Genomic DNA, 25,610 nt, shown 5'->3' on the forward strand with positions numbered 1-25,610 from the left:
CATTCTGAGACGGAGACCATGGTGAGAGCCATGTGATTATTGCAGAGCAGCAGAACTCCAGTCTCCAGTGCTACACACACAGCTCAGAGGCTGCTCTGCAGGCGTGAAACTCCCTTCCTTAACAAAGCCAGGCTAATGGTCTGCACTCTCTGGGTCTGGGTTTGGGAAAGCTGAGGTAGCAGAAGCAGAGTCTTCCAGGAGACACAAGAGGCACACTGATGTTGGGTTCCATGAAGCATGCAAGCACACTGAGCTGGTGTGTGGGCTGCAGCAAGCTCAGGAGTGCTGTGTATAACCTGGCTTGAAGACAATGTTATGTGTATGTTATGAATGCCATGGCAAACTGCAGCTGAAACTAGAAGACAGAAAGTTCAATGGACTACAGGGAACTTAGTTATAGAATGACCATTCCCAGCTAAGGGCCTGGAGCCTCCAACATTGACTGTGTTATCACTCTTACTCTATGGCCTGGTGTTTGGCTCAACAGCTCAAACCCAAAAGGAAGGGTCCTGTTTCAGTTTCCCAAACTAAGTTGGATCACAGAATAGTGGACCAGGAGCCAGGGAAGGCCTAGCCATGTTCTACTGGTTTTAAAGAGAGGTGCTGCTGTCTGGGGACAGGCCACTCAGCCTGTCTTCAGGAGGCCTGTAGCCTAATGGAGAAAGTGAGGCTGTGTTCACTCCAAAGAGGAAACTCTGTAGGGATGTGGAGGCCAACCTTGTGAAGGAAAAGTGAGATGGAGAACCAGGCACAACAGGCTCCTGCAACTCTTTGACGAGTCCTGACCTGCCATACACGACAACATTAGATCTAAGACATTCACTGAGGCCAGGGCAGTGACTGCTCCCCCTGTTGATTCAGAAGTCCTAACAGGTGACAATGATTACAAACACACCCAAACCCTCTGAGTAACCAAGGTTTTCACTGGGGCACAGTGAAGATATGGTGAGATACAAGTGGCTGAGGATTTAGGGGCTTGGGATTGGCTCAAACACTGTATTTAAGTTTATGCGCTGAGCAATAAACTCAGATCTCTACATGATGCTGGTCTCTGGAGTCTGACTCCCTGGATTCTTCATGAGGCTCCATTGCTCTGTAACACCATCCTCTATCCTGTTCCTACAAAACTTGAAAACTCTACAAGGAGTGGCCCCTGCCTTCAAACAGCCTTTTCTCACCCTCTGCACCCTCCTGGGAGAGCAGCCATCTTAAGGCTGCTAAAGCCTTAAGCCAAAAAGACTGGAGTGAACTACTGAACACCTCAGTTTCTCCAAGGAGCATCTTACAGCTTCTTAGTCTTCTACACTTAGAGCAGGAAGCATCCAGACCATTCATGAAGGATAAAACTCTGATGTTGGAATAACCCTTGACTTCATGAAGAAAGCACTAGAATAATTCTGTGATCCCCCAACACCTCACAGTTGAGGTGAATCATGAAGCTACTCAAGGCAAGTGTAAGAATCTGGACAATTGATCTATTCCTACTGTAATCAGCCATGTGTCTCTAGTCCCTGGCCCTTGCTTTAATAGACTTGTCTAGGCGTTCTGTATGCAGTTTGAAGTTCAGTCTTTGAAGAATATTTGGTGTGACTATTAGTTGTGACCTTGGGAAATGTTTCGACCTTCACAGATTTAGGTTCCTCAATTTAAATATGTGTGCAAGGGTAGAATTTATCTCACAAATCTGGCAATGCATACAGAGTTTGGTTTTGAATGTTCAGCAATGTAACCACCTTCCTGCCTGATACCCAGTCTGAACCCAGGGATGGGTGAAAAGTTAGCACCTCCAACCTTTCCTTGCCTCTGCAGAGACAGCACTGGGGTGTCTGAGGACATGTGTGACCCTGCAAAGATAGGGACAGGAGAGCAAGGTGACCAGGAAAAGCCCCCAGTAATGAGCACAAAAAGGATCCGGAGACATTTCCAGAACAAGCAGCTCCAGATTACAGACCGAAGGATGACAGCTCACAGCAGTCTGCTGAGCAAGGGTGTTCAAGTGACAAGGTGAAGAGAGGGACCCGGAATCAAAGTTGCAAAGTCGGCTGGATTTGCTCAATTAGGATGGTGTTACGAAACATAGAGGAATTGCAGCATAAGCACTTAATGACCCACTGTGCCTCTCTGTGGGGTATGACTGCCACTGTGGTGGCATAAAGGCCACTAGTGTGGTACCCAAGACTCTTCACAAACAGGCTGAGGGCAAGGGGTAATGATCCTGGGCCCCTCCGTTCATTGGCACCCTGATGAGAGGAGCTACTGAGTTCTGAAGGGCTGGAAGCCCTACTAGTTAGAAGCCTGTGACCATCCCTCAGCTGCCTCCTAAGAGATGTTATTAGATGTTTCCTGAGTTGCAAAGGATGTGCACAAAGGCATCTTTCTTTCCCAGAAACTCTTGCTCCCAAGTCAGGGTCAGACAACTGGCATCAGACTCAATTAGCCATGTTCTGTCATAGATCACCTCCCAAAAAGCTATCTCCCGAGGCCAGCCTCAAATCCCCTTCTTCTTGCCACTGAAGTTAAAGCCAGAGGGAGAGTGGGACTCACCAGTACAAGTAGTAGAAGAATGAGAGGAGGTAGAAGGCCAGCTTACACCAGGCCTCCTTCTGGCAGTAGCTCAAGGTGTCGGCATTCATGACAACTGGTGGGTCGTAGGCTAGCTCTGAGCTATCTGCTGGACAGTGGAAATACCTGCAGGGGAAAGGACATGATAGCATTGTCTCTGAGGCTCAGGGCTCCCCATGTTGTCAGGCAGAGGCCCCCTGAAGATCCATGCCTCCTGCCTAACTTAGATTCCAACCATTGCTAGAGTACAACTCGGCTACAACCTTTCAGCAAGTGTTTAAGTCTTCCAGCAGATTCATGGTATCATATAAAGGTGCTGATAGAAGAGAACATGTCACCCAGGATTACGGTTTGAATGTGAACTCTTCCCTATAGGCTTGTGTGTACATGCACGTGGTGCCAAGCTAGGAGCCCTGTCTGGGGAGGTTATGGAACCTTCAGCAGGTAAGGACTCACGGGAGGAAGTGAGGAAAGTTATAGGGCAGCCCTGCTTCTTGTCCCAGATCTCTGCTTCCATCAACCAAGATGTAACAACACTGAGTTCCTGCTACCACAAACAAAGCCCCAGCCACCATGCCTTCTCCACCACAGTGGGATGTACTCCTTTCAACTATGAGTCAAAATAATTCCTTCCTGCTTGAGTTGATTCTGATAGCCTGATATCTCCCGAAAGACACCAAGAGCTCCCTTTGGGTGTAGGCATATATGGAAGAGTTGTATGACTACCTTCTCCATGTCTATATTCTGAACACTAAGTGCCCACTACCCAGACTTTCATTTAAACTCCAGAATACCATAGACAGACATTGTAGAGTCATTTTCAGGGACATGGGTTGTTGTTGTTTATTTGTTTGATTGATTTATTGAGGGGCCCAGAAGAACAAACAGAACATTGGCCATCTTTGGGGAAGCTGGAGAAAAGAACTGTGGGAGATGAGTCTTTATTAACGTCTACAGCCACATCAACTCCACAAATGCTGCCCAAGGCCAGCATGAGAACTGGGGCCCTTGCAGTGTCTGCAGCTCTTAGTTCGTGTCCACCAACATAGGGCATAGCTTCCCCGTGGAGTCCAGGAGCCCACTGCAGCTGGAATGGCCCAGTGCGATGCTCCTTGTTCGCTGTGGGGAAGGATCGTGGGAGGTAGGAGTGCACACTGCTGCTCCTATCAGGCCTGGAACAGTAGCAGTTCCCCACCCTGAAGAAGCACCAGGCACAGGCCTGACCTGAAGACTGCCATGATGGCACACGCTCGTAAAGCTGGCATCTCAGTCACCTCTTCCTTCCTTTTCAGAGAATTGCACTGGCATTATCTGTCACCAACACTATGCTAAGAGGACATCAGAAGCCAGATTCAATGACAGCTGCCAGCTCATAGCCCTTGGGCCACTCACCTCTCCTATTTTCCAGAGCAGATTTCAAAACCCCTTTGTTATCCCTGGGTTTTGTTCCCAGGTGACCTCATTAAGTGGAGGCAGAGGAACCCGGTGGCTGGATGGCTTGGCGGAAAGGACTAAGACTGACTCTTTTGCTTGCTGCTCATCGGATTGTCCTTCCTTGGGTCAATTGTCAACCCATCCTGGGATCAGCTATAAAATGGGGATAAAAATTGCCCACCTCAAAGGACAAGTGTGATGCTGGTGTACATTGATGTGTACAAATAACCTCTCCAAACAGCCACTAAAAAGTGGTGACAAGGCCAGTTTCACTGAAGCAAACTGAGTGTGAGGTTAGAGGGGACCATGGCACTAACCTGACAAAGAGGCAGGTAAGCCAGGGGCATCTCATAGCACTAAGACCCACACTCGTGTTATAACACTGAGTATAGTGGTTATGAGGCTGTAATTTCAGTGCTGGAAATGTTGAGACATGAGGGTCCTTGGGATTCACAGGCCACCCAGCCGAGCCTACCCAAGTGAGTTCCAGGCCAATAAGAGACTTTGCTCCCTTCCTGGAAAAGGTAGATGGCACCTAAGGAACTACACTAAAAATTGTCATCTAAACTCTACACACATGCACACCTGTGCGCACACACACACAAACATAAACATACAGAGGGCCGAAGCAGACAAAGAAAAGGAAAAGAGACAGAAGGGGGTTGGGTTCTAACTCTAAGTATTCAAAGACTTCTCTGTCTTCATTCTGTCTGTCTTTTGTGTTCTGATAACTTCCTAAGAGTAAGTAGGCTAGGCCATCAGGGATTCAAGAACCAAGACAAGGTCTTTACAGGCAATGAGACCATGGCTGCTCCCCACCTACACACACACACACACACACACACATCCCAGGTATGAGGACAATGGCTGGCTCTCCTTTTCCTTCCTTGGAACAAGTGCAGCTCTGAGATTAGAGGACAAATCCAACTTCATAAGCTGATTGCCTTTTCTTTATTTCTGTGGGGCCGGAGATAAATGTCAAGGCAGTGTATGTGCAGTAAACACATGTCTCCTCAGCCACTCATCAATTTGATAGGCTTCAATAACAGACCATGACTTAAAGACCCTCAAGAGAGATTTCATCTGTAGGGAGGAGATCTAGCCCATGTGAAGTGGAGAGAACGCAGACAATTCTCACAGGTGAGGTGAACCATCACCCTCAAAGCCATCTAGCTCACAGGCTCCCTCCCCCTCACCTATATGTAGTCATTGGTCAAAGCCTGTTCAGTTTACTTCCAGTTCTGTTCTCTCACTGAGCCAACCTTCATGAGGCAGGATGGCTCCCCACTGTCTCATCCCCTTTATTTCTTCACCTGGAGTCCTGTCCTGTTCCTAACTAGAATTTGTCTTCTATTTATCTCCTTCTGGCCCCTCCTTCACACTTCTTCCAAGATCACCTTCTAAAGCTCAGATCAAGTGATGCTGCTTTCCACTGCCAGAACCCTCATGGCTTTCCAGTCCACGTGGGTTCTAGGCTCTTTATCAGCACTTCTTGGCCTCTCAGTATGAGATTCTCAGCTGCTCATCCACTGCAGCCTCCAGGAGCTGACTATGCACAAAGAAAAACACTGTCTCCTTCTCTACATTCCTATACACAGTCCTCACATATCTGATAAGAATATACTTCCTTCTGCTGCAAGGATATTCCTAGGATAAATGTTCACACATATTTTCACCCAGGAATTCCTCTCAACACCTAGCAAGTGTGTGCTCCCCATGATGCTAGAGAGATTGGCAATGACGGACCAGCTGGCTTGGGCATCCAGAGCTCTGGAGTTAAAGGGTTTGAGGAAGGTGATCCACACAGTTACAGTCCCCACTTCTCTGGTATTTCTCACTTCTGCTCCATATCCATCCTACATAAAACCCACTCAAGTGAGCCAAAGCACAGTCTTACATGAAAAATAGTTGGCATCATAACTGCCCAGAAAACACGCAACTGGTGGGTGTGTTTGAAAAAAATGAGATACTTTACACATCATACTGTTTGCTTTTTTTAAGTGCACATGCAATTCAGTGAATGTTAGCATGTTTATAGAGTTGTACATCTATCACTACTGTCTAAGTTGAGGGCATATTTATTATCCGTAGCCAGGGAGGGAGGGAAAGAGGGAAGGAGGGAGGAACAGAGAAAGAAAGGGAGAGAGATGGGGAGGGAATGAGAGAGAGAGAGAGAGAGAGAGAGAGAGAGAGAGAGAGAAGAAAACCCCTGTACCCACTGGCAGTTGTTTCCTATTTCCCCTCATCCTTTGGAAACTACTTATTTACTTTTGTCTCTATAGATTTCACTATTCTGGAAATTTCATAACAATAGAATCATATAATGTGTTATTGGGTGTGATACCTTTAACTTATATTTTAGTAGCACATTTAAGTACTTTCTGCTTTCTTAATTTCCACACAGATGTTCTGTTGTATGAATACAGTTTCCTTATCCATGCATCAGCTAACAGTCATCAATACTGCTTTCATATTTTGGCTCCAGAAAATAACATTGTAGCTGCATTTCACCCTCACCTGCAGGACTGGAGTTCTAGAACAGAGCCAAAAGGGACTTATTTCCAGCTCAAGAATCCGTTTGTTTTAAGTATCTTTGTTGGTCAACTTGACACAATCTATAGTCATCTCACATGAGAGGAGAGTCTCAGCTGAGGAACTGCTAGACTGTATTGACCTTTGGGCACATCTATGAAGGATCATCCTGACTATTGATCGGTGCAGGAGGGCTCAGCCCATTGTAGGTAGATGGTACCCTTCCCTAACTAGGTGTTCCTGCGTTATGTAAGGAAGTTAGGTAAGCATGAGTCTGCCTGGAAGCCAGCAAGGGGCAGTCTTCTATTGTCTCTGCCTCCAAGCATCTGCCCCTCAATACACTATAACCTGTATTAAATTCTACGTGGGGGCATGGTCACTGGGCACAGAAGTGAGGGAGAATGGACCAGTCCCAGACAAACCTACCTCCAGAAGTGATAGAAAAGCAGAGGAACATTGAGCCCCAGGGTGAGCCACTCCTGAGCACACAGGAACATGATGCAGAAGAGACTGTGGATAGAGTACTCTGGCAGCACCAGCTGGAGAGGAAGCAGAGACACAGGCAGGGTTAGAGGGAGGAAGTGCTCCTCCCACTCACTGTCCCCGTGCAAAGGTGCTCCCTGCAGCATGATCACTTCCCTGTGACTGATCACTTTGGGAAGTGCTCCATGTTTTAGACCCAATCCTGAGTAGGCACAGGATCTGGGCTGTTCGAAGAAACTAATAGTGTCCTGTGTCACCTTCCATCTGTTTGCACTATGTTGCTGGCTCCTCTGTGCCCTCTCCTAGCTAATAGGTATGTTTGTATCTAATACAGGAAGGTCAGGAGAACAGAAAGGCGATAGGCCGATCCAGAGGAGCACAAAAGAAAAGCCAGGTAGCAGTGGTGAAAACAGATCGTCTCTATGTGAAGGGAGAGGGTAAGTTCAGACTCCCTGGGAGACTCGGGGACAGGTGGAAGAAGACAGACACCCGTCCTGGGCAGGCACATATGGTATAAATGAAAACTGAAGCTAAAAGTCACTAGAAGGTAGACAGTCAACCCCTTCCATTAATTAAGGACAGCTATAGGTATGCAAACACACTTATGTGGGCAGAACACACACACACACACATGTATGCATGTATGGTCTGTGTATCTCACTTAGACCATTGTGATTGCTCCTGCCCAACAAACTGTGTCTTTTGAGGACAATTCTAAAGGAATCACAGCTCATCCTCTCCTGCTCCTCTCAGCCCCATACCTGATTTCTTTTATAAACTTACATCAAAAAAAGAAATACTTAAGTTTTAAGTCACTGACTGTAGTCCAGAAGGCAAAAATCTTATCATCTGTGTGTATACATGTGAGCATGCATGTACATACATGTGTGCCTGCATGCATGTTTGGAGATCAGAATACAATTTGTGAGAAACAGTTACCTCCTGCCATGTGGATAGAACTCTGGCTATCAGACTTAAGGGCAAATGTCTTTGCTGAGCCATCTCACCAACCCAACCCTGCCATAGCATGTTTTCCAACAGTCTATCCAGCCTATCTATATGGGCTTTTCTGCCACTGCCTGGCACACACACACACACGCACACACACACACACACTCCATAATCTGACTCAGCCAAGGTGTCTGTCCTATTCCAATATTCCTTTGCAATGGGCTTTGCATGTTGCCAATGCACGTGATCAATTGTGCTGTTCTGACCAATCATATATGTCTGTAGCATGGCATCTGTAGACTGTCCATGAGAAAGAGTCTGTGGTCATAGCGCTAGACTTCCATGGGTGGGAACAACTGCTTCAGGCCAATCTGCTTTGGTATAGAAGAACATAATGTTAGCCTTTCACTGTAAGCAGATGAGCTACCTGACCAGTTGGCCCCTGTAGAAGATAAGGACATATTCACAGATCAAATAAAAATAAATGAATGTACAGATATATGTGTGAGAGATGCATTTTGTAACTGGGGGTTGTCTTTGTTCTCGGCACCTGGTGAAGAAGAAACTGCTTTAACCTTCAGTTACTCAGGTTCAGCATGGACTTAGAACACAAGTGTCATCTCTCCAGGGTCATGACTTCAGAGGATGAACGAGGCACTGCCTGTGCCTATGAATCTCAACCACAGAGGACATGTTCCATCATTTCTCTTTAGAGAACCTCCAAGCTGTGTTTGGCAGCTTCCTCTGTACCCAGGCAGGGCATCACCCGGCCACTTCCCATGCGTAGGGCAAGCCCGCGTTCTCAGCTGGCACAGCAGCCCTTCGGCCACACTCGTCTGTACATTTGCATCCATCACTTCCAAGCCAAGTAATTAACGTGCTCAGAGACAGCGACCACGGGCCTGAATCAGCCATGACAACTCCATCCCCTTCTCCAGTGCCAGCATCAAACCTCTGAATTATGACAATTCAGAATCCATGCCCTCTATCCATTACACAGCTCCTTGTTCTCTGGCGCTTGGTAGATAACGGAAGCGGTGACTGACAGGGAAGATCTATTACCATCCTCTGTGTGGAGGAAAACACTTAGCAGAGGCTGGCTCACATTTTAGGGCTGAAGGGAAAGCCTCCTGCTGTTCTGTGGGGGTCTCCCCACTACCTCTTAGTATCTAAGATACTGAGCAGACTAGTCCCTTAACCCCAGGAGACTTCAAGTGGCTGCAGTGCCCTTGTGGTATATTTACTGTGCCTCCTCTTTCTCCAGGCATCCCTTGTCATAGTGATGTAAACAATGTAGGGGCTATTCCTCTCAGACCAGAGGGAACTTAGCCAGGCACCCACACTGGCCTGTACCATGCCCCTCCCTAGGCCATCCACACCTTTCCACTACGTTGCCTTTGGAATATGAGACATCATGTCCCAGATCCCAGCAGGTGGGAGGGGACCCATGGGCCACGAGTGGAAACTATATGAGAAGCCCAGAACACTTAGCAGTCAATGAAAAATGCCCCAAAGTCCTATTTTGTTTCCTGTGACATTGCAAAGACCAGTTATAACAACGGGCATACTTCATCATCCTGACACCAGAAGTGAAGAGAGAGCCCCCCAGGCAACCTGTGATGGGCAGAGTAAGGGCAAGCCATAAACTTCTGTTGTTCTGAGCGACTGAGAGTCACGTGTTCCTTCTTGCTATGACACACTTTGGTCCATCTTGTCTGATGCAATCAGCACTGCAGAATGAGAAACCAATGAGAAAAGCAAAGCTGTGTTCTTCTCTCTTCATCCTCCTGAGCATCCTTCCAGACCTTTGTTTAATAAGCCACCGAGGCTGGTATGACATGCTCCTCTTGCTGGCCACATGAGCACCAGGTGAAAGGCCACCAAACAGGCACAATGCTTATTCATTCTGGTAGGTAGCCAGCTGGGTTGTTCCCAGCTCAGAGAGAATAACTGGTGTAGAAAGATGCCCCACACTTGAACCTAACAGAGAAAGTATAGAAGAGTAGATTGAAACTCTGACCATGCCCATGGCTAGTGTCACCCCTTATCACTGGCAGACACTTGTTTCCTGTAACCGAGCTGTTGAATGATACCAGTACCTGTGATTCACTGAATGAATTATAAATAGACACTACTTCATGTAGGTCACAGTCTGAGACCCTGTGTCCTGCTTTCTGTAGCTATAAATAGTAAGAGTGTTCTCACTATAGACATTGTGGGGTTCTAAAAAGATACCAGTTAAAGCTAGGCTTGCCTACACACACCTGTGATCCTCAGCTAATGGGACAGGCTACATGGTGAGAACTGGGCCCCCAAAAAACAAAACCTAACAAACAATACCTGCCAACTTGAGAGTAGCTGAAGGCTTTGTGATTAAGGCAGAACCACTGTTAAGGAAAAATAAATCTAAATATGCATGGGAAAGTTGGCATTCCATAAGACAGGGCTAGCAAACCCAGAGGGGCTGAGGAGGTCGCTCAGTGCTTACAGCACTTGCTGGGCACGCATACATGAGGACTAGGGCTTGGATCCCCAGAAATCCACATAAATATCAGTGGCTGTCCCACCTATAGTTCCAGCCTCCGAAGGAGGAGGCAGGGGCTCTTTAGAGCTAGCTAGGCAACAAGAGCAGCCATAAAGGGCAACCTCTGGATTTTGTTGAAAGATCCTGCCTTCATGACTGACTGAGAAGGAAGAGTGACTGAGGGAGATCTCTGCCATCAACCTTGGCTTTCATCACACACTCATACATGCATGGACATGTGTGCACGCACATTTGCCCATACACATGTACACATGCATATTTACACTCATACCTCTGTCACACACACACACACACAGAGAGAGAGAGAGAGAGAGAGAGAGAGAGAGAGAGAGAGAGAGAGAGAGAGAGAGAGCGCGCCAATAACAATAAAACAAAAAACTCACTATCCTGGGTACCCCTCTCACAAGCCACCAAATAGGCCACTTATTTAAGAGTGTATAGGGCAGGCCTGAGGCCGGCCAGGACTGGGGTACCTGCCAAGCCTGTTACACTTCTGACTTACTGCCCAGATTCTAGTAGGTCAGTTTCTGTTTGCTGGCAAATATCCCCATCTGGATATTCCTGAATCCTCACGTTCCCCTGGTCCCTGCAAACCTCTCCAGAGCCTCTAGTTTGTCCTAACAACGGCGCCTCTGCTTCCTCTTTCTCATCAGCCTGCCTGGGGACTCTACAAATCTGACATGGTCATTTCTACGGGGCACTTTGATCTGCTCTTGTTTTCCATTTCTACTGCCCCCTACAGGTCAGGGCCCCTGTTGCGCCCCCAAAGTTAGTGCAAGAACTGTGTGTGCTGGCAGTCAGGACCCCTCTGTCCAGCAGAGACATATCTCCTTTCTCTGGTATCTGCCATGCATGGCTGAGTTCTAAGCTTTCATTGACCCACATCCTTGCTTTCCCAGAAATTTTAAAAATTAAATTTATTTTTTGTCCATCAAAATATGTAAACTTTTATTGGTAACTAAGGAAAGCATTAAGTACTTGGTTTTAGCAATCTCGAGCATCTAAAATATATTGTATAAAAATCAATACCAAAGCAGATTAAAATTATAATCTAGAATTTAAAACTCTTATTTTAATCAGTTTTTTTCTTGATCAAATGTGTTCCTAGATAATAACACACATGCACACAGTGCTAGATTGTGGGAGGGAAGGAATCATTGTCTCCTTTTAAACAAGATTTAAGTTTATTTTTATTTGTGGTCTAAATTTTTTCCCTGCCACTGCGGCTTCTCACTCATCTGTGTGACTAACCATTTGCTGCCAGGACACAGGCATCTTGGAAGAATAATGGCACATGACAGTTTGGGGTTTCTCTTCAATGTGCTGGTAGAGAAGGGCAGTGTGTATAGGAGGAGAGACTTTTCTTAGCCTCACAGGAAGAGGAAGTAGAGAGTAGATGTCTATATCCTATATTCGAAGTGCAGAAGTAATATGTTTGGGATGAGGGGCCCCCCAGGGCTCGGGAATGGGGTGGATAGTGAGAGGTAGGCAATCCACATGAGTCCCATGAAGGCAGGATTTCTGGAAGGAGGTATATACACATGTGTGTGTATACACATGTGTGTGTGTATGTGTGTGTGTATACACGTGTGTGGTGGGAGATATTTAAATCTCCAACCCAAATATGACTGGTCAATGAAAACACAACTTCAGTAATTATGAATATATTCTGTAAGCCTAGACTGGGCAGACACCCCTACACTACTCTGTTCCCCAGCTATGAGACTCATAACTTGAGGATTTTCCAGACCCTGCATCTGTCCTTCTACCTCCTGCTTCCCAGAGGTCCTCTCCTTTGTCGTCTTCCTCCTCCATTGTCTTCCTCCACTCCCCCAGTCATCCTTCTTCTGACCTTCTCTGCTCTCTCCCACCAACCTTTATTTCTCCACCTCCCCTTCCTCTGCCCAATTACTGGCTCCAGCCTTTAGTTTACAAATTAAGATGGGCAGAAGGTTCACTAGAATTCACCTGTGTAATGACTCACACCTCCTCTGCAGCCCTTCACAGGAAAGGGGAATTAGTATCAAAATACAAGGCCGGGGCTATCCACAACACACACACACGTGTGTGTGTGTGTGTGTGTGTGTGTGTGTGTGTGTGTGTGTGCACGCATGCACATGTGCATGCATTTTAAGTGTATGTGCATGTGTGCACAACTTGTATTTGCGTGTGTATGCATGCAGAGGTCAGATGGGGACACTGCTACCCTCTATCACTCTTCCCTTACACCTTGAGGCAAAGTGTCTCATTGAAGCTTGAGTTAACCTTTATTTTTTCTTCTAGCTAGGCTAGCAGGCTGTAAGTCCCAGCAATCCTCCTGCCTCCACTTTATCCAGTGGTAGGGTTACAGTTGTGCATAACCACATCCAGCTTTTCCTGTACTTATTGGAAATCTGAACTCAGACTCTCATGCTTTCCAGGCAAACACTATTGTCCACTGAGCCATCTCCCCAGCCAGGGGACCAGATCTCTAAAAGAAACAAACATGGCCCACAGTCATGGAAGGCTCACAGCTATGGAAGGCCCATAGCCACAGAAGGCCCACTGAAGATTCTGACTTGAGTTTAGGTTGAAGACCGTGGAGGCTGCAAGGCTTGTCTCCCCACCTCTCAGTGCTGCCTGTCGGCTCAGACAACAAGCTTTTCAGAGAACATCACATTGGTCTGAAATGATGAGCATTATGTAAATTCCTTCTGGTTACATAAGGATCAACCACATGCTATGAAGAACTGCAGCTAACTACACCAGGCCCCATTTCCCTATTCCATAAAACACCACACCTGCTGGCAGAGGATACAGCTGGATTAGGAAGGACGGTGCTCTCAGAGGTGAGCCAGCATCAGAGGACCATGCCGCTACAGCTGTGAGGATGATCTTCATATTGTGAATAAACATATCCTGGCGAATTCCCTACTCAGGAAGTAACTTGCCCTTCTTCCCTGAAAGTCAATGGAAGCCCACGGCCAGATCTGGCTTCCTCCTTCTCAGTCTAGACTCCTGGGTCTTCTTGGACACTAGCTTCCAGCCTCCCCAGGTAGGAAGAGAAACAAGCCATGGGCTGCTCAGGTAGCTTGCCTATCAAGTCCGTGTCCCTGCCAGTGCACATGACCCTAGCACAAAAGCCCTCCTGGGATAAACAGAATCAGGGTGACCCTCTGTTGATCTGCAGCCTGGAATCCATCTCTATGTGTTCTCAAGCAAGCAATCATCCACAGCAGCTCTGGGCTCTGGCTGACTTACCAGCAAGGGGATGGTGCAATGCTGCTACAGATTGAATGTCCCCCAGAGGACTAGATGTTAAAGGCCTGATCCCCACGGTGGCACTATTGGGAGAGGTGGGGCCAAGAGGGAGGTCTTTAGGTATTGGAGGCATGCTCTTGAAGGATAAAGTGTCTCTAGGCACTCTAAGGAACCCACACTCTGAAGCTGCCCGCCCTGAGGAAGCCACTTCCATTTGGTTACTCTAAGTGGAGACCCCCTTGGGGAATGCAAAACAGCCTTTAGCCCTGTCATCTCTCAGGAACTGGGATCCCAGCCTCAGCTGGCATAGGTAAGTCAGTTGCTGAGACCCAATCTTGAGCTGACTTGAGTTCTGTCTGTTAGAGGACAGTTAGATGTTTTTATCTGGAATCTACACCAAGGCTCACCAACTATTTTTTAGTGGTAAGTCAATGTCACTAAGTGACAGAATTATAGCCTAGAATCATAATCACCAAACATATCTATGCCATCAGCTGCAGGTGTGGCTCAGGGCTTGTCACTGCCAGAAGCCCTTCTAAATGTCCGGAAAACATTTTGATGTTGGCTACCCATAGCCAAGATCAGACCCTCATGGCTGACCTCAGAAGATGGGGACAGTCTTCAAGGAAAACAAATAGATCACCCCTACCCCGCATTCTCATTCCCTGTACCAAGAACATGAGCGAAAACGTGGCACAAAGGCAAGGGAAGAGGTTGCCTGCCTGAGAGGCTTGGGACCTGAAGACAAGAGCATCCCTTCTCCTCTGTGGATTCCCAATGGTCATTGGAGCATGGAATTCTGGGTGTTCTTTAGGGCCTAGAGGGACTTCCTCTTCAGACAGACTGTCTGAGCCTCTATTCTTCTACCACCCAGATGCCTGGCTATGGTCTGACCCTTCTGGTGTTCCCTGGTCCTTGGGTTCTGGCTCTGACTGACTTGGGCACTTCCAGTCCCACTGCCATCTCTCTTGGGAGCCTCACTACCTGCTCTGCCATGCACTAAGCATCTCTGTCAACCACCTCCATAAAATGCTTGTTTCCAGGCTGCCCACAGGAAGTTCTCCTGTTTTGACCCATGAGAACACACACACAACACGCTGAAGATCTTTCCTTCTAAAAGTACTCAAGTGGGGTGGGATTGGCTTTGTTGCTGGTAGAAGGCAATAGGGCATGAGGTGACAGATGTGGCTCAGTGCCAGGTCCCACCCTCCCCTGACAAAATGGGTCACCTTTCTGTGAGCTTGCAGCTCTAGATAGCTTCCAGGTTTCATGTGCTTCAGAATCTTCTGGAGGTTTTGCTAAAATTGGGGGGGGGGGGGGTAATGGACTGCCTCTTGTCCTACCCCACACCTGAGTTCTATATTCAGTAATTCTGGGGGACTGAGTATCTGAGTAACAAGTTCTCTATGAGCTATGAGGACAGTGTTCCTCCATGTGTGCTCTCTGGACCAGCCCCACCCCAACCCCCCAACAATCCCCCGCCCCGCACTTGGCAGCTTGTTAGGAATGTAGGATTTGGGTCCCAGCCCAGATCTGCTGGAGCAGAACCTGTCTTGGAAGGTTCCCAGGTGGCTTATGTATGCACATCAAGGTTTGAAAAGCACTTCTTAACACTAATTCTCCAAACAGGATTGAGCACCTCGGAATAGCACGAAGACTTGTCAGAAGTACTGATCTCCAGGTCCCACCCTAGACCACAGAGACGGATACCAGGCAGAGGCTGTATGCTCAGACATTTCCCAGGTGCATCTGTCAGAATATTTAACCCAAGGTTACACCTCAAAGTTCTCACCAGACCCCCAGCCCTCCAGTGGGGAAGAAAGCATCTCCAGAACATCACTGGGACAAACTAAGCCCTCAGAACCTTCACACCACTGCTTGGGGACTAGGGCCTGATGGAGAGTGTGTGCAGTCAGGAGCAGCTGAGCCTATCACTGCTGTAAGAAAGGACTCCAAGACTTCCCTAGCCCAAGGCTGGTGGCACCTGTTTGGTATGGAAGTAAACACTCTGGATCCTTTGGGTTTCCATAGTTCCCTCTCAGATTCACATAGTATTCTTCCTATGCAGGCCGTCTCCCCCTCATCCTCCCTCTCTCCCTCCCCCTCCCTCTCCCCCTCTGCCTCTCCCTCTCCCTTCCTGCCTCTCCCCCTCCCCCTCTGCCTCTCCCCTCCTCCTCTTCCCCCTCTGCTTCTCCCCCACCCCTCCTGCCTCTCCCTCTCTCCCTCCCCCTCCTCCACCGTCTCCCCCTCTCTCTGAAGCAACTTCCATTTGTCTTAGTTTTTCACCAGATACTTTTTAGGTAAGACAGGTGACTAGTTCCTTCTAGGACCAAGCTTTGTACTCTCGAAGCCTTGCCCCTCCTCTAAGCCTACTGGGTCTGACATTTTGCATGCAGCAATGAGACACACTCCAAATTCAGTAGCTCTCCTGAAAGGTTCCTCACACACGTGTTGAGTGACTGGCCCTCCTAAGAACCATGCGGGAGGCAGGGGTGGGGGCAGGGGTAGACAGGAGACAGGTGTTGAAGCCATTCTTTGTACAGTGCCACATTTTCAAAGGAGCAAAATTCTCCTACAACTTGCTAGCAATTCAGACAGCTGAAGTTAGCGCTGTAGCTAGATACTGACTCACTCTTTTTTTTTAAATCTAAACTGGAGATGAGGGGAAGAGAAATTGTATCCAGACTGAAGGAACCGCCGGGAACTGTTTCTGACTGTGTGAGGGGGAGAGGCAGGAACCAGAGGGAATGTTCTAGAATGCAGAGGGCTGTGGGGTTAAGTGCTTTCCTAGTTCAGTTTTGATGTGGAAGAACCCCAAGTATGACACACTCACAGATTTTCACCCCCAAACCTACTAGGTAGTGAGCTCATACATGGTGTGTCAGCATCAACAGGACAATATGAAGATGGCCTTGTCTACAAACAAGAAGTAGAAACCCAGAGACAAACAGGCCACCCAGAAATAGCCTGATGGGAAAGAAGAGAAAAAAAACCCAACATTTATCGAGACTGGAGAAAGGGTCCTTGGAGGGGACAGCCTGAGTCAAGGATTACAGGGCTGATTTTCTTATGAAGGCAAAGGGTGTCCTTGTACCAAGATGGGAGAACTAAGCACTTGCTGCTGGGTCCCAAGGAGGAACTCTGCTCCATGGTGCAGCCTGTCACCCACAAATCCTCCATGGTAGAGGCTGAACACCCTTCAGCTGACTTCTTTCAAACCCAGGAGACTTCTGGGAAATCATTACCACTGCTGCACGTAGACACGGGAACTCTTGGTGACAGGGCAGAGCCACAGGCAGGAAAACATCCTCTTCCGCCTTTATCTCCGTCTGCCTGTTCATTTCTATGTTCTCCCATTGTGTGCATGTGGAAGTCAGAAAACAACTTTGTGGAGTTGCTTCTCCTTTCCTACCTTTAGGTGGGTTCTGGGGATTGAACTTAGACTATCAGGCCTGTACAGCAAACAGGGTCACTCACTGAGCCATCCAGCCAGCCCCCTCTTCCAGCTATGTTTACATGGTGGATGATAATTAGACTCCCTAGACCCTCCTGTCTGCAGCTTCCTAGTGAGCTAAGTCACACTGGCTGCCCTCCTTTCTTCCCCAGCTGCCTCCCAGTCCACAAAGGAAGAAGCTCCACTTGGAGAAAGAAAGTGGCAAACTCTAAAGCCATCTTCTCCCTGTCCACAGCTTCCCAGTGTTCCTCAAATGAGGTTTTGAAGGAGGGCCATTATCCACACATGCTTCAAGTATGTGCCTTAACAAAGCCAATCTGGTCTTCAATAGCATCATTGTCTTCTACAGCCAGCCTTTCCAAAGGCTAGCCCTTCCAGGGTGAAAGCACCCATGTAACAGCTATTAAGTGGTGTTAATTCCGTTAGATGCAGCAGGTTGGTAGAATGTTTGCTCAAAACAAACAAAGGAGGGTTAGCCTTACTAAGCATGTAGAATTGACAACTGGGAGAGGAGCGCACACATGCAGCCATGTCCGACAATTAGTGCTTGGTTTATTTGTTTTCTGCAGTGCCCAGAATCAAGACCAGTATTTTGTTCATACCATGCAAGCCATCTACTGCTGAGCAAGTTTCTAGTCCTGAGTCTTGTTTTTATAATGCAGAGTCTCACCCAGGCTGTAGTGCAGGCTGGCCTCAAACTCTCATGGCTCTAGCTTCCAAAACTAGAGTTTTAGGTGTGTGGCAAGACATCTAAGATAAGAGATATTTATGAACCGGCCTAATGGTGCATATCCAGAGAAGTGTCTTTGCCCCACACAGAAATGCTAAGACAAGATAGATGGGCCTGATGCCCTCTACAGCACAGGTATACCAGATGGTCTGAGACTGAACACCTTCCTAAGTGTTGGCTTCAAATCTGGCTATGTGTACATAAGTTGAGAGGCCCAGATTTACCAGCTATCTGACTTGATAAGTTTACATTCTGAGGTAAAGACATAATAATATTGTAACCGTTGCAGCCTCTTAAAGAAAATGGCAGGGTCCATTTCATATGAGTATAATGAGTACTTAGAGTCAATGTGTGTGAAGCTCTTGAAGCTGCCTGTGGTACACAGCAATCTCCATAAATAACAGCTACTGCCTATAAGATGAGGCATTTGACCTACACAATCTCCATAGAACATTTTCCAGCTCAAATACCCCAGTCATTCTGTTAAAAAAAAAAAACTGAACTCTCTTAAAAATTAAACCAATGTATCTTGCCTCTCTAATCTATTTCCAGGGCTTGTACTCTGCACTCTGTTTAAATCCTCTTTCTTCTTCTACTACCTCCTGTCCTGTCTTCCGAAATGTCAGGAGTTTGTGGAAAACAATAGCAATGCTGCTTTGGTTTGAAGACAGTTTACCCCCTTGAATTTTTTCAAGAACTTAGTCCCTAGAGTCTTGTTAACAGCATTCAGAGGGTGGAATCTTAATCCACTCTACATTCAGAGCCTTTGGGAATTCCTCAGGTCAAAACACCAAGCTAAGAGCTCAGTCTCAGCTTCTTTTCTACTGCTGTGACAAAAATACTATGACCAAGGCAACTTATAAGAGAAAGTGTTTAATTTGGGCTCATGGCTCCAGAGGGTTAGGAGTCCGCGAGCATTGTAATATGGAGCAGGTGTCAGGCAAGCAGGCAGAATGCTGGAGAAGGAGCTGAGAGCTCTTACCTTGATCCATAAGCAGAAGGCAGAGCGAGCTTACTAGGAATGGTGTGGTTTTTGAAATCGCAAAGCCCACCTCGCAATGATACAATTTTTCCAACAAAGACACACCTTCTAGTCCTTCCCAAACAGTTCTACCAACTAGAGACCGAGCATTCAAATATCTGAGCCTATGGGAGCCGTTCCCATTCACAGCACCACATGCCCATAGCAGTGACCACATGCCCATAGCAGTGATCACATGCCCATAGCAGTGACCACATGCCCATAGCAGTGACCACATGCCCATAGCAGTGACCACATGCCCATAGCAGTGGTTTCATGAGAGGAAACCATACAGAAACACCGACTCACTGCAACCATGACCTGACACAGACAGGGTCTCTACTGGAGCCTGCACCATGCTGTATGGGGATACCTGGAGTACGTGATGGTTCATCCTTGAGTTGTACTTCCAGAACTGTGAGCCAGAATAAACCTCTCTCATTTATAAAGTAATGGAGAATAGATTAACAGAACTCACTCATAAAACTCAGAACACTCCTGTGCATTATGTATTTGCCTGGGGTGAGGGGTGGGGCACAGATGTCAATGGCTATAGCAGACACTGTAGGTACCAAAGTGGGTTACACCATAACTCAGGCATCCCCTGAAGAAGGTTGTATAGCTCATAGATTTATCCAGTGCCTGTACCAGTGGCTGGCATATGGCACATTTTGTTGTTGTTGTTTGTTGTTGAGTGAATGAATAAACTGATATTTAGGTCATTTCCCAAACAAACCTCTCATTGTCAAGAATATTTTTAAGTGTGAAAATTTCTACCATTCCCTCAGTAGTCTGAAAACTGAGACCAATCAAAGACTAAGTTGGTAAGTCTCAGGGTCAGTAGGTCTGGCCCTACTTTAGTGTCTGTCTATTCCACATCCACAGACTATTATCCCCCTGTCCTGGTTGGTCCTTTACAGGTATGTTTCATTGGGTAAGAAGAGATCTGAGTGGATTCAATGAACTTTGGCTCAAGACTCCAAGCATTCACCTAGAGCACTGGCTTAGACATAACATGAGGCCAGATATAGAGATGACTCAAGACCTTACATAAATCAGGGAGGTTAGCTGAGCACATGAGTAACGTATCATCCAACGAAGAACATGGGGAAGTACAAGACAGTGGAAGCATGGTAGCTTCAAAGAAGGAAGACCTTCCATGGTGCTAGTCTGGAAACACACTGTGATGGAGTAAGGGTATTCATCTCCAATCCATGCAAATCCTAAGTCCAATGGAACAGTATTCAGTGGGGGAGCTCTGGGAAGTAACTATGTCATGACAGTGGAGCTTGTGAATGGAACTGGTGCCCTAAAAGCCAGCATCACTTCTATGGCAGAAAGAGCCACTCCAAAGGGAGCCGGCAGCAACTCATGTTGAGGTACCTCAAGAATTAACTGTCCCCCTCTCCTCCATCTCTACTTCTCATCCTTCTCTCTAGGGCAACCACAGCAGTATCAGAGGGAGGGCCTACCTGGAGACCTCCCTCCAAGATCCACACTTCATTATGATAAGCACGAGTTTAAACTTGACTCAGCATCCCCTTTCCAAGTCCTTGGGAAGCTCTTCAAATCCTGACCATGTCATCCTGCCCACTTGCCTGCAGGCAACCACTCCTGAGAGCTCTCATGCAGCCCTGTCCTTCCCAGGGTCTCCATCCTTCTACTAGGCCCAAGATGCTTGTCTTCTCAAGGAGGCTAGATCCTCCTCAGTCACCCATAAGCCCCCATTCTTGGAACTAGTGACAATGGCTTGTCTTTGGAGGTCCTGATACAAAAGAGAGGAGAGAAAGTGCTTGTGATTTCCAAACAAAGCTTAAACCACATGTTCACCACCTTACTCACTCACTCAGGAGTCACTGTTCCATCAGGGCAGCAAGCTGTGTGCTACAGAGATGCACCATCCTGTCTGAGAGTGGCACATGAGCCAGTGTAGAAACCATGCCTGAAGTGGTGCTATGGGAAAGAGCTGGTTGGGAGGTTGTGGGGCTGGGAGGGTGGAAGCTGTGGAGACTGGGGGACTGGAAGGCTGGGAACTGAGGGATGGGAGTGCTGGAGGCTGGGAGACTGGGGGCTGGGGAGCTGGAAGGCTGGAAACTGAGGGCTGGGAGTGCTGGAGTCTGGGAGACTGGGGGAGCTGGGGGCAAGATGCTTGGGACTAGGGGACTGGAGGCTGGGGACGGGGGTGGGGTGGGTGGGAGGCTGGGAGGCTGAGAGCTGAGAGACTGGGGGAAGGGGTCTGAGGTTCCAGGCCTGGGAGGCTGGGGCCTGGGGGGGGGGGTATTGTCTGGAAAGGTTGCTGTCAAAATCAAACCTTGGGAAGATTACTGTTCTGACCTCTGACCTCACTGTCACTCACGGCTGTCCAGGTAAGACATGGCATTGGTCAGGAAAGTTAGCTAGAAGGAGAAGGGACAGACACACACTGATGGAATCGAGAAACACTCAAGACATCTTTATTGATTATCTGAGAGAAGGAGGGGGTAAGGGTGGGAGGAACTGACTCATGTTGTTGGAGTTGAAAAACACTCAAGAAGTCTTTATTGGTTATCTGAGAGGAGGGGGAGGAGACATGAGGAGGAACATTCAGGACTCCTCTCAGCAGCTGAGCCTGCTTGGTTGGAGTAGATGCCTGGCTGGCTCACTGAAGTGTCAGTGACGTTAGGAGTGAAAACCCTCTCACAGAAAGATGTGAGCACATACAGGAGCTCACCAGAGGCCAGGAGCTGAGGTAGACAGACAACACACCAGGCAGGAGGAGGAAGAAGTCAGTCCTAGAAGGCAGCTCTGAAGGCTGTGGAAGTGGTGATATAAATGAAGTCTTGGGCTTAGATCTGATGTCTAGGGAAGTGGAGAGCACGAAGGCTGAGAACAAGCCCAGGGATATGTCCTTGGTGTGACCAGTACTCAGAAATAAGGAAAGGAAGAAAAGCAGATGGAGATGCCAGGAAAAGGCCAGCCACACAGGCAGAAGGAAAACACAGGGCATGTGGCAGACCTTGTGGTTAAGACAAAGTAGATGTGGCCGGCCAGACACTGCAAAGGAGGCGAAGGCCTCAGGGAACAAAAAACACCACAATTCCCGTGATAGCAAAGTGGCTGCCATTTCCCACACAGTCTGGAGTGGCACTGTGGCAAAGGCTGGTGGAAAGCAGCAGTTAGAAACCACATGGAAATGAGGAATTCCCTTATTGGATCCATGCAAGACAAGCCCAGCAGTGTGAGAAGACATTCTATGAAAATACATTGTCCCAATGTCACTGTCTGAGTGACATCATACTGGGGTGAACATTAGGCCTTCACTTGAAATGATTCACTTGCTCAGAAGCTAGAGACAGCCTGTGAGTCTCCTATGACACCACAGCACCCAGGGTCAATGCTGTCATGCTCAGAGAGAAGGCGTTAAACAATGACCAATGAAGTGATTCATGGAATGGCCTGAGGTCCAAGCAATCACTTCTCCACAGAATGTCAGTCATGCCCAGGTCATCAGGTCATCTACAAACTATCAGATGTTTTCATTTACTAACAGATGCTAGAGTCCTGGGCCAGGTGGAATTTATGCTACCTGAGACCACAGGAAACGTATATAAGACACAGGTAAGGTCTTTGGTACTTCCATACACAGCAGACATGAGACACATCCAGCCCCAGCCCCATCCCAGCCTAAGAAGTGAAGAGAATCACCAGTACCTCTCTTTAGTTACTTTACCCCCACAGTCTCTTGTCCTACCTTGTATCTTCCCTGGTGCCCAAGGAAACTTTTGTCCTAATAAGTTGACTCCTAGTAACTTAAGTATGCCTTGTGATACTCTTCTGATAGAAAACTCCAGAAATGGTCAAGACATTGGTTATCAGAGCAGCTTGTGTGATTTCTAAACCGATTTCTGGAGCTCTTGCTTCAGGGCGGCTCAGGTCTAGCCAAGGCTTCTTACAGAATATATATTGTGTCTCCTATATTATAGGCTGATTTTTTAAAACTGAATTTAAGTTAAAGGAACAAAACTCAGTGAGTACAAAGTAACAAAACAAAGATTTTATCTGAATGGGGAATAGTTAACACTGTGGGAAGGCAAGTGCAAGGCCCATATAAAGTGAGTTCAAGGCCACCCTGTGTAATGTAGAGAGATCCAGTCTCAAAACAAAAATATTGTACGAAGGGCAGGGCATGTAGCTCACTGGTAGACTGCTTGCTTAGTTTGTGCCACACCCTGAGTTCAGCCCTCAGTACCCATAAAAAAATAATGCTAAAGATTCTTTCCTTCATTTCAATAAAACTGGGTTAAATGCATATTATGCTGATAATAATAATAGCAGTTGTATTCAGGGCCTTTCCCCTCTGAGTGCTTTTCTCTGTTGTCACCTCTGTTAAGTTAGTGGATGTTTTTATAATTATCACATCATGTTCTAGGAGATGAAGTTCAGGGCAGTGGAAGGCTGGTTCCCAAGGTCAGTAGCCTACTGATTTGGCCAGGATTGGCTGCTGGACTACAGCCTATGCAGACCAATTGAAATCAGCTCTTGGGCTGCCACTCAACACATGAACAAGGGCAGGGTGCCCAACAGTCAAGACAAAGCCAGAGCCAGGTGGGCAACAACAAAAAATAGGAACTGTGCAAAGATTAGTCTGTGGCAGTCATACATATTGTTTCCTGGCTTGTCAATAAATCCAGAGACACTTTATAGAGGTAATGGGCTCAGTGATTGTAGTTTAAAATCAACAGCCAGAGCAGGGAAGGCTTCCCTGGCAGTGTGTATGTGATTCCTGGTCCCCCAAAAGATGGTATTTTCCTAAGTCTGGACTCAAATTAGTATGGTCAAGGAAAGCAACTGTAACAAAGATGCTAGGCATGATGGGAGCTTTTCTGAAAGCAAGTTCGTTAGGTGACTTGGAGAGGTAGTTAATGTGACTTAATGGTAGCCTTTCAGTCAAAGCACTGCTGACAAACATTGAGGCATTTGGAACCTGAGAAGCTGGAGAATTTGGGCTAAAACTTCAGAGTTTTCAAGGTGGTTGCCAGAGCAACCTCAGGGACTAGTCTGGAAGAACTCAAGCGTTCTATTTTAGAAACAACCAGCGAATCATCAGAGCTAAAGCAAACAACCAAATAATAAGGTCCTAAAAATTCTTATAACATCTTATATAAAAATGAATGTTTCCCCAAACTAAAAACAATTCACTCTAGGAAGAATATTTGACCCTGGAAGCAAAATGATTTCAAAATGACTCCACAAAGGTCTAATTATCACCTGCCCTCTTACACAAAATATCGGGATAAAAAGCTTCTCTTTCCATTTGAGTTTTCTCTCAATCTTGGCTACATTACAGGCTCTTATGACCTTTTGAGTTTTATGTCCTCAAAAGTCTCTCCCGCATGCATGTATGCATGAGTTCATTTATTCAACGAACACTTGCTAAATGATTTACCTTATTACTGTATAAGACGTCCTATGGGTTAAGGTGCAACAGAGGTGAACTAGTGATACAGCCCTGCCTTTAGGAAGAGTGCACACCAGAGGATGGATACAAAGGACAAACATATCCTCACGAGATCATGAGATCACAGCATATGACTGTAGTCTCCCAAAGCCATTAGTGTTGGACTCTCACCTATGAGAATCCAGTGGTAGATCATTATCAAAATGCAGATTTCCAGATATCACTTCCATATCCAAAAAGTAGGCTGCATGGGGTTGCATTTTAAATGTTGTACATATGGAGTCTGCTAGGGGTGAGAGAAAGATCTCATTCCTAACTGAAATGGTGGTTAATAATTTCATGCAAGGAGTTTGGGTGAGGCTTAAGAAGAAACTTTCTCACCTAGAGAAAGGACAGCCTGCCAAAGGTTAGGATGTTGCCTAGCCAGCTTGGATTTATACTGAGGGGAAGCAGGTCCATGCACCACCTGGGAGTGGCCACTGTGGAAGGTCTTTGGAGGACCAGTGAGAGACTTGATACAGTCATCAGAAACCCATGGACCTGGGGATCAAGCATAGCAGTCTTCACAAAGGTAATTCAGTAGGACTGCAATAGATGTGTGGGTACAGCATGGGCATAATGCAGACATCTGAGCAAAGAATCTCCTGTGCACTTGCCGGCTGCTGTTAAAAATGGACACGCTCAGGAAACCCGGAGTGGTGATGGTCCTGCTCGGATGCTACCCTGCATGCAATGCTATCATCGTGAAGAACAGAGATGGTGGCCTCTCACACCAGCCCTATAGCCATGCTCTGGCGTCTGGAATTGACCACTATCCCTGCAAAATGGCAGCCAACATGAGTCTGACTGCCAAGAGGTCGAAGATCAAGTCTTTTGTGAAAATTTGTAACTGCAGTCACCTCATGCCCACAAGGTGCTCTGTGGATAGCCCCTTTGACAAAACTGTCATCAACAAGGTTGTCTTTAACCAATCAAAGAGCATACATGGACTGAACCTAGCCCCAACCCCAACAAACACACATATGTAGCAGATATGCAGCTTGGTCTTTGTGTGAGTCCCCCAACAACTGGAGAGAGGGCTGTCTCTAAAGCTGTTGCCTGTCTGTGGCCTCAGTAGGAGAGGATGTGCCTAGCCTTGCAGAGACTTGATGTACGGGGGGGGGGGGGGGGGGGGGGGTCCCGGGGGGGGGCTCCCCCAAAACAGAGGGGGAGGGGGGGGGG

At 47.2% G+C, this 25,610-nt stretch overlaps 1 protein-coding gene across 3 annotated transcripts in view; it reads right to left on the reverse strand.

Moving 5' to 3' along the window:
• The window catches only part of Cnih3 (cornichon family AMPA receptor auxiliary protein 3), a 102,811-nt gene that overhangs the window by 2,945 nt on the left and 74,256 nt on the right, over nucleotides 1-25,610 (reverse strand). For 2 of the 3 annotated variants that reach the window (XM_028789319.1, XM_028789318.1), the window contains 2 exons: nucleotides 6,955-7,067; nucleotides 2,545-2,688 (listed from right to left, as the gene is read on the reverse strand). In XM_028789319.1, the coding sequence (XP_028645152.1) occupies nucleotides 2,545-2,688; nucleotides 6,955-7,067 (257 nt within the window). The remainder of the gene's footprint in view (nucleotides 1-2,544; nucleotides 2,689-6,954; nucleotides 7,068-25,610) is intronic. The other variant, XM_028789320.1, reaches the window with a different exon arrangement.

This window comes from Grammomys surdaster, unplaced genomic scaffold (genome assembly GCF_004785775.1).
Source record: "Grammomys surdaster isolate TR1022 unplaced genomic scaffold, NIH_TR_1.0 125808, whole genome shotgun sequence".
Lineage (NCBI taxonomy): Eukaryota > Metazoa > Chordata > Mammalia > Rodentia > Muridae > Grammomys > Grammomys surdaster.